The sequence below is a fragment of the Corylus avellana genome, chromosome ca11, assembly GCF_901000735.1.
Source record: "Corylus avellana chromosome ca11, CavTom2PMs-1.0".
Classification (NCBI taxonomy): domain Eukaryota; kingdom Viridiplantae; phylum Streptophyta; class Magnoliopsida; order Fagales; family Betulaceae; genus Corylus; species Corylus avellana.
In genome coordinates, this window is record NC_081551.1 from 17,986,660 (window position 1) to 17,996,086 (window position 9,427).

The 9,427-nt window shown below is 41.1% G+C and overlaps 1 protein-coding gene across 1 annotated transcript; it reads right to left on the bottom strand.

The window, feature by feature from the left end:
* Nucleotides 1-4,657: 4,657 nt before the first annotated feature.
* On the bottom strand, nt 4,658-9,210 carry LOC132165469 (probable inactive receptor kinase At2g26730). Its single transcript, XM_059576052.1, has 2 exons — nt 7,679-9,210; nt 4,658-5,693 (listed from the first exon to the last, which is right to left on the bottom strand). The coding sequence occupies exons 1-2, from the start codon at nt 8,976-8,978 to the stop codon at nt 5,029-5,031; spliced, it is 1,965 nt and encodes a 654-aa protein (XP_059432035.1). The 5' UTR covers nt 8,979-9,210; the 3' UTR covers nt 4,658-5,028.
* Between the last annotated feature and the right edge of the window lie 217 nt (nt 9,211-9,427).

The window sequence follows — 9,427 nt, forward strand, 5'->3', positions numbered from 1 at the left end:
AGATTTAAGACGTTAAAAATGATAAAATGACATTTATACTCATGATTTTATTTTTTTTATAAAATTCTAAATGTACCCTTAATTTCAAATTAATTTTTGAAAAAAAAAATTGAAGGGTAATTTGGTCTTTTTAGTCATTTCCATTAGGGATTAACGGCTGAATCTGACAGAAGGGGGTCAATTGAATCAAATTGAAAGTTCAGGGGGTTAAATTGAGAGTTCTTCAAATTTTGGGAGTTTTCTCAAAACCCATGGTAGTTCAAGAGTTTAAAGTGAAGTTTCTCCTTCTTAATATAACCCCACCTTAAATAGAAAGGCGGTTAGAGTGCGTTTGATCCCATGATTTCACAAGCCAAACACGTGTTTTTAAACAGAACGGTAAAATTTGTCTCGTTTAAAAATGCACAATATTAAAGGGAGTTTTTTTTTTTTTTTTTTCCGAGCTGCAGATTTTATTTTACCAAACTCTTAACTGTATTTAAGAATCGTATTTTCATTAATTACATTTTGAAATCAGTAATTAAGTTCCTTTCTTCTCCCTCGGTGTTTAGAACAATGTTTTAGACTACATTTGAGCTTCTATCTCTTTCTCCGATAAACGGTCATAACTGCTTTAGCTGTTGAGATATTTCTGCTTAATATTAATTTACAACCATTTACTAAAGCTAGTGAGGTACCTAGCTTGTAAACTTTGTTATTGTCATAATCGATCCAACCAACACGAAATAGACTTCTGGGATTTAAATTCAAATCTGAAGATGATTACTGGTTTTAATGTTCTTCATTGTATGCATCTACCTCTATATATTTTCAACTATGAACTTAGAAGGCAAGAAAACTGTTCTTTAATTGGCTAATGGCACATCTTCAGCTCACCTCTAAGTTTGTCTCTATTTGCTGTTTTTCTCTATGGCTTATGAGCAAGGAGAGACTTATTGTTAGTGACACCAATTGGGTTCTTCTTAACTAGCCCATTGAAAATTCAGAAGGTATCTTGTAGAAGCTATTAATACGTACCCAGATCTGGAGATGAGTATTAGAGTCAAATGCCAAACAAATGCGTTAGGTTGAACAACCTTTGTAGGCTGATGTTGTGTTTGGAAAAGGATGTAGTCTATAAGTCAATGAAAAGGCATTAGAACCTGTAATTTAGGTGAACTTTCTTTGAGGAAAATAATATTAGGTAAACTGTATTTAAAGAAGAATTAGGGTTTACTTATCTGGTGTAAAAAAATATAGCTTCAATGTCAATCTAGTTGTACCATACATGGAATACAAGAGAAAAGAAACTACACTTACCCATTAAGAATACCCCAAAATACATAATCAACTTTTACTACGACTTCTTACAAATTCACGTAGCAGTGTATATAATATAGCATTGAGAGCCCTTTTTATTATAATGCGATATAAAACTCATTTTTACAGCCTTTAATAGAAATTTGACACATTAAGTAAAAATACCAAATAGAATGAAGAAGAAAATACCATCTTTAATTCAAATCAATCTCATGGACTTTTCCATTCGTTCTAACCCAACGCCTGCCATCCACCACCAAACCTCCCCCTACTTTCGAACCCTCAACACCGGAATGTCCAAAACCAATCAAGATGGTGGCTCCTGTGTTTTTGTTAATGATGTATTTTGTTTTTGTCAATTAAGAATGAAAATTATTTGGTGTGAAGGGTTGTATTACTTTTTGATGTTTTAAGTTGAAGTGTATGCTTCTTATTGAAAAGTGCAAAATACTCAGTGTACATCACGACCTAATTGAAGCTATTCTCTATAGCATTTATTATGTCAAACATTTAATTGTTCAGTAAATAACATAATAAATGCCACGTAAACTGTCAAACTTCGACCGGTTCAAGTGAAATTTGGTTAAGAGACTCGTGAGAGGGAGATTGTTAAGTTAATTAATAGAGGTTTGATACGGACACAACACAAACTCAACTCATGGCCAACTTCTCTCCTACGTGTAAAAAAAAAATTGAATTTTAAACCAAACAAATTGTCATTTTTCTCAAATTTTCATAATCCCAAAATCCTCTCTATCAATTTTTTTTTTTTTTTTAAATGACACGTAAGAGAAAAATTGGACATAAGTTGAATTTATGTTGTGAACGTAACATTTTCCTAATTAAGAGGCAACTTTATCTTGCATGGGCAGCAAAATAATATATAGATTAGGTGGCAGCCAATAAGGAAAGTAGTGCAGACATCAGCTTTTTCAGTGTGACTAATCATTTTCAAGGTCTTTCCACTGCTGCCACCCACATTAGGTCATGATAATTTTGTTAAATTAACCTGTCTCTTCCCTTGCATCCAAAGGCTACATGTGTGTGGGTGTTGGCACTGCACATTTTTATTGATTCGGTGGGCCGTGCTTTTCTCACCCATAAACATAATAATTCAATTAAATTGGACCCTGCATGTTTATGATTCACCCATGTATCCTAGCATTGATAAAGATATCCCATATATATATATATATATATATATATATATATATATATATATAATGTTTTTTATTCTTAAAATATAAATATTAACCAACAACATATGATGCAGAATATGACGGATTACACTAACAACTATGGGTGTCTACAACCTTAGTAGATAGTAGTCAATTTATGTTCCAAGTATATTTTATCTCGTCTGTTGTCACATGGTAGAGCCCTCCATGACACCAATACAAAGCTGCAAAAGGAGTCCATCTTTAGACTGCAAAAGAATATACTGTCGCTATCATTTAATTATTTTTTTAACGCTCTTTTTTTTTTCGTATAAGCTCAAACTTTCTTTTAAGAGGTAAGGTTTAACGTGTGCAATAGAAGTAAATAATAGAGTTAAAGGTTCAAACTGAGAACCTTTGGCTCTATACTATGTTAAATCGTAAATTATCCCAAAAGTTTAAGCTGATAAAAAATGATAAATTTATTCATTTAATCAACATTTTAACACATGCATACAGGCAATGTTATATTTTTCTCTTCTTTATTTATGTTTATCCTGAATAAGTAGACAAGTTCTAAATCGAGTACATGTACGAGTGTTATGTCCTACATTAATAAAGTATAATATATATAAAAGTGAATCGAAACTCATTAGCTTAAGTTATTTGATTAAAATTGTGTCTAAATATGTATATTAAAGTGGACTCTACTCTGTATAACATGAAATTTATCTTAATTTTTCTATTATTCTTCTTTCGCTCTCCGGTAATTCAAATACAAAATACTCGTAAAAACACGAAACCCCCCCCCCCCCAAAAAAAAAAAAAAAAAAAAAATCTTGAAAACAATAGATTCTTAATTAACACCTTGAGCTTAGTTAGGCAAGTGGTTATGTTAAAACTTGGAAGCTGTATCTAATTCAACCCACAAATAGGAGCGTGCACCCAAAAAGTGAAGAATCTCTGTGCAAAGTCTTACCTAAAAAAAAAATGGATTAAACAAAAGGAGCAAAAAATAAAGTCATGGGTCACACCAGCTGTCGCCAATGGATGATTATTCATGAAATACTTAACGAACACGCCCCACATACCCAATCGTATTCATTACAATTTTATGAGTCTTACCCATCACCCCTCAACCCCTCTTTCTTTCTTTTTCTATTTCTTTTTTCTAATTTCTTGATAATTTTTTAGCAGCAAAAATAGGTAATTATTTGACAATAGGCAGGCCTAAAGGCTATAGTCGTGGACGACAATTTCTCTTAATTAGCACTAATTCAGATTCGGACAAAGATTAAAACCGGATAAGCAGTTTTGGTTGCAAATGCAAACAGCCAAAGGCCAAAGGAGGAAGGGGAGGAAAAAACAGAAGAAAAAACATTAGTCAATGCTGCGTCCCACCAAAAGAGTTGCTACAGTCCACAGAGTCCACTTTCGGTGCACCAAATCGCCAGATTTTTTGCTTTCCCCGACGACGACGCACGCGCCCCGGAGAAGCTTCATATATACTGTTTTTTCCTTCTCATAGGAAAAGGAAATTAACTGTCTTAGCCAAACCCGAGCAAGAGATGGTAGGGTTCGTGGTCGCGTGGATCAAAGATTGTCAGAAAGGAAAAAAAAGCCAGCCAGCCAGCCTGTTCCCCAACCCCGTCGCGCTTTTGATTTTCCACCACGTGGCTAGTTTCCCCCACCTAGGATGGTCCCACCACCACAATAATCCCTCTCAGACACAACCACCCACCGGCACCGCTGATCCCGGGCTCTTTCACGGTGTGAATTTTTTTTTCCTATTCACGGTGTGAATTTGAATAATACACAGTTTCTCCCCGGAGTACGGCGAGGGACCCGAATTTAATATGCAATCATTTTCACGATCAACCCCTTTGAAATACGCGGGTGTCCTAAATGTGATGGTGAACGAGGATGTTCCATAAATACGCTTCTCCATGATTTAGTCAGATCAACATATCCCCCATTCACACTGTCCATGTGCGGCAAGAACAATAGGAAGAGTATTTGCACTTCAAAATTTATTTATTATATCTGGTTTTTTAAATGATTGACGATATAATTCTACCAAATTATTCCCGAATTTGGCGTCACGGCATATCTGATGAACAAGTGATTGCAATTTTAGATGTTTTCTTTAATCGGATTTGGCAGCACCATTATAAAAATAAAATAAAATATATACGCCAGAATTAGACAAGCCAAGTGTATAAACAGACAGAGAGTGAAAAAGTTTTAAAAAAAGAATCCATTAAAAAAACCCAACTAATTCCATCAAATGGTCAATTCCAATCAGTTCATGGAACTCCCCCACCCACATCATAAACAATTCAACATCTCCCCACCTGTAAAAATCATTCAAATTTTAAAATTTTAAAAAAATAAAACCCAAAATTAAAAAATTAAAAAAAAAAAAAAAAACACATGTTGAACTGTCCAAATGCCTATCAACAACTGCACACTTCAACTCTCTGTTTACTTACGCCCTGTGCACATTTTTAATGAGACCCACCACGTTGTCTTTTGCTTCTTTTTTACCCACTTTAAGTAATCCCAAGAACTCCTAAGGTGTGATAGCTCCAGGTGGGGTCCTTGACTCAGTGGGTGGCGTATGACCGTCCGATCCTCTTGAAGGATCATCGGACGACTGTCGTAAGGCATCATCAGTCTCACCTCTGTTCATATCCTCAATCATACGCACCACCTCTTGCATAGCAGGTCTCTGATCAGGCACGATCGAAACGCAGGCCATTGCTATTTGCAGCAACTGCACCATCTCCTCCTCAATGTTGTGGTACCTCATCAGCTCCACATCAAAAACCTCAGCCGTCCATTCTTCCCGCACCACCGACTGGACCCACCTCGGAAGATCAATGCCTTCCTCACCCAACGACGCTTGGTTTGGTGCTTTCCCAGTCAATAGCTCCAATAGCAACACACCGAAACTGTACACGTCGGACTTGAAGGTCACCTTCCGGGTTTCGACCACCTCCGGCGCACGATACCCGGCCACCCTGTTGGGTGGGGTCGAAGTCCCGAATAGTGGGTTGAGTCCGTAGTCCGAAACGCACGCGTCGTGGTCGTGTCGGAGGAGGATGTTGGACGACTTTATGTTGCCGTGGACCACTTTTCCCGACGCGTGTAGGTGGGCTACGCCTCTTGCCGCGCTCAGTGCTATTCTCATCCGGTTCTCCCAGTCTAGTGGCGTGCGGCCTGACCCTCTGCTCCCTGCAATACCATCACCGGAAGTTCAAGTCACTTGGTTCTCCAACTCACTTTATTATAAACCAAATATGCCGGTTTAACTAAAAATTCGGTCCAAATAAATAAAGAAAAGAAAATTACCACACCCAAAAAAAAAAAAAAATTGAACAGAGGCCAAATTATTACCCCCATCGCCATCAAAAATTTGTTAATATAGATGGAACCTTGATTTGGGTGCATAACAACTCAGCAAAAATAAATAAATTATAAAAAGAAATTAACAGAAAACATGGAATTAGAATGAGACAAATAGTCAAAAAAATATCCCTTTAAGGGAGCCCCTACTATGCGGTCATGCTGCAAAATGGGTCTTTTGCAGCATCCAACCACAAAGTGACACATCACCAAGTTTATTTTGACAAAATGAAATCAAAATACCAGATAATAACAAACAAAGAGCCAAACAACCTGCACCGTCCACAGCGAAATCACCGGCGACCGCGAACCTACCGGCGACAGCAGACCCAGCGCACCGGCGACAGCAGACCCAGCCGTGGGTCTGGCGTGACCCACGGCTGGGTCACGGCAGACCCAGCCGCTGGGTCAAGCGTGACCCAAGGCTGGGTCACGGCAGACCCAGCCGCTGGGTCAAGCGTGACCCACGGCTGGGTCACGGCAGACCCAACCGCTGGGTCAGGCGTGACCCAGCAGCTGGGTCTGCCGTGACCCAGCGGTGGGTCACCTCTCCGGCGACTTCGGGTCATCTTCTCCGGCGAATTTCTGCCAAACACAGCCTCAAAAATCGATTATAATGCCTCAAAAATCGATTCTAATGCCTAAAAACTCGTTTCTAATGCCTCAAAAATCGATTCTAATGCCATAAAACTCGTTTCTAATGCCTCAAAATTCAATTTTGGATTCAAAACTAAAACTTAAAGGGGAAGGTTAACCCTTTTTGGGATTTGATCACCCTAAAACAGGAGCCATGCTATCACTAACGGCGCTGGAGCCGTGTGAAAAACTAAAGAAAAAACCAAAAAACCAGACCCAAACCGGAGCAACACCCATCAGAAAAAACCAAAAAATCAGACCCACCGGAGCAAGACCCACGCGGCCAGCATCTCAGCAGATCCACGGCCGGCGAGACCCAGCCGTGGGGCTCGGTGGCTGGCCAGATCCAGGCCGGCCGTGGGTCGGCAGACCCACGGTCTTCTTCTCTGTTCTTTCTCTGTTTTTTCTCTTCTTTCTCTTTTCTTTCTTCTTTAGTTGAAAATCAGGTGCATTAGGGTGTAAGTTTTTTTTTTGCATTTTTTTCCCTTTATGTGAGGTGTCCTTCTTTTATTGGGTGCTGCAAAACCCTCCTTTTGCAGCATGACCGCATAGGAGGGTTTTCCTCCCTTTAAATACCCAAAAGTAAATAGCAAATCAGGATTTCAATGGGGGTTGATTTATACTAAAGACTAAAGAGAGATCTTTGGTATTCTCATTAAAGTACTCTAAAAAGGAGTAAAAGTGCAGCATAAAAATAAATAAATTAACTATAAAAAAAAAGTGCCAAACGATGTCGGTGACTTCCTGGTAAAATCATTAGGGCATGTTGGTTATGTCCGTGGCAAAAACGGAGTTCACGCTCTTTAGAATGTTTGCCCTGGGGCGGGAATTAAACAGTGGTCTGACTCTGCAGTCTGCGCAGTCTGCGCCGGTTAAAAATAGAAATCTCACGAATTTTCTACAACGAAAGAATGTATGTTCCAATAATACCCCCCTCCCTCGACATATGATCCAGAGATGTGCTTAACAGCTAGAGCTTCACTGGGGTCAAGATTTTTACAAGATGACAAATAAAAAATTATCTTATAAAATTGAATTTTTAATATATGTCAACAACATTAGTCATCTTCTTCAATGAGTAATTCAATTATTCTGGGGATTAATGTATTATAGTAAAAATCTTGAATTTTAGCAAAATTTGAGAGAAAATGAAGGAAGAGGAAAATCGAAATGATTACCATGAAGAAGCGCAGACAAGCTCCCAGCAGGCATGAAATCAGAGACGAGCAATTTCTCGTCCTTGGAAAAGTAGAAGGCTCTGAGAGGAACCACATTGTCGTGCTTAATCTTCCCCAGCACCTCCATTTGCATCTCGAACTCCCTCTTGGTCACCGCCACGTCCTTGAGCCGCTTCACAACCACCGTGGTCCCTTCCTCTAGCACTGCCTTGTATGACGTCCCTACGCTTCCCTTTCCCAACACCTCCGCCGATGCCCTCAACAGGTCCTCCAAGTCGAAGGTATAAACCGCGCCCTCGAAGAACACCAGCTTGTTCCTTTCCGCCTCGATCGACCCACCCGTGATGTCGTCCTTCGATGACGACGTCCCCGCCTCCGCAGACAACGACCGTGTCGTAGCCGCTACCGGCTTCGGCACCTTACTGGGCTGCCGACGACGTCGTTTCCTGAGACAGAGCAAGAGGAGTACCAGTAGAAGCAAGGCTAGCAGGGCCGAGCCCACCACGATTGCGACTATAGCGGCGGTCGAGAGCTTCTTGGACTTCTTCTTCCCGACTGGATTCGGGCCCGGGTTCTCGGACGGTGACGGAGCTGGTGACGGAAAGAATGGACTGCACGACGCCAGTGGTTTCCCGCAGAGATTTTTGTTTCCGGCGAATGCGGTTGCAGGAAAAGTTTCTAGGCTCTTGGGGATCGAACCGTTGAGGTTGTTGTTGGAGACGTTTAAGTCTTGCAAACCGGCGGTGATGCTCGGTAGTGGACCCGAGAAGGCGTTGTTTTCCAAGAAAAGACCGGTCAAGTGGGTGAGATTGTTAATTGAGAATGGGATTGGACCCGAGAAGTTGTTGGTCGAGAGAACGAGGCGAGCCAAGCGAGTCAACTGGGTCAAGCTGGGTGGGAACTCACCGGAGAGCGCGTTGTTTTGGAGGTAGAGGCTGCGGAGGAAGGTCAGATTGGAGAAATCGGAGGGGATCTCGCCGGTGAGGCGGTTGGCGCGGAGGCTCAGCACTCGAAGCCCACTCAGTCGGCCGAGTGTGTTCGGTGGAATCGGGCCCACAAGGCCCACCCCTGGGAGCCGGAGGGAGTACACGAAGGAACGGTTGCCGTCGCACTCGACCCCGACCCAGTCGCAAGCTGACTGGGACGAGTTCCATTGCACACGGTTCGCGTGTGGGGTCTGATTGAGAAAAGCAAGGAGCGCTTGCTTATCCGCCGCCGGCTCCGAGTTGACTCTTCCACTCAATCTCAGAAGCCAAACGAAGCAAAATACCACAAACCCATAATCAAAAACCACAGCCATTGAGTAATTCCAACACCAAAATAACAAACAATCAAAGCTTCTTCTCCTCCTATTTCTATACTCCACTCCTGAATGGTGGTCTACAGTGGCTATTCCGGACAAACCCAAAAGCGGTTTTCCGACGATAAGCCATATGAGACAGAAGAGGCAGAGAGAGAGATACAGAGAACTGTATGGGAAGTGCGTGGGGGAGAGAGAGAGAGAGAGAGGTTTTTGTAAGAGAGAGGGTATTAGGAATCACGAGGCCTCAAAAGTGAAATAAAGCTGAGCGAGATAGAAGAGGGATGTGCTGGCAGTGGTGGAAACGTTTTTGTATCTTTTATTGTTGCGGTAAATTCAGAACAATTAAAACAACCAACGCATTTTCGACGTTCTCTACGCGCGCTTTCTGCTCGTGTCATTTCTTCCCCATAGGAGCATGTCTACTTGCTCGATGTTTCGTACGTGTG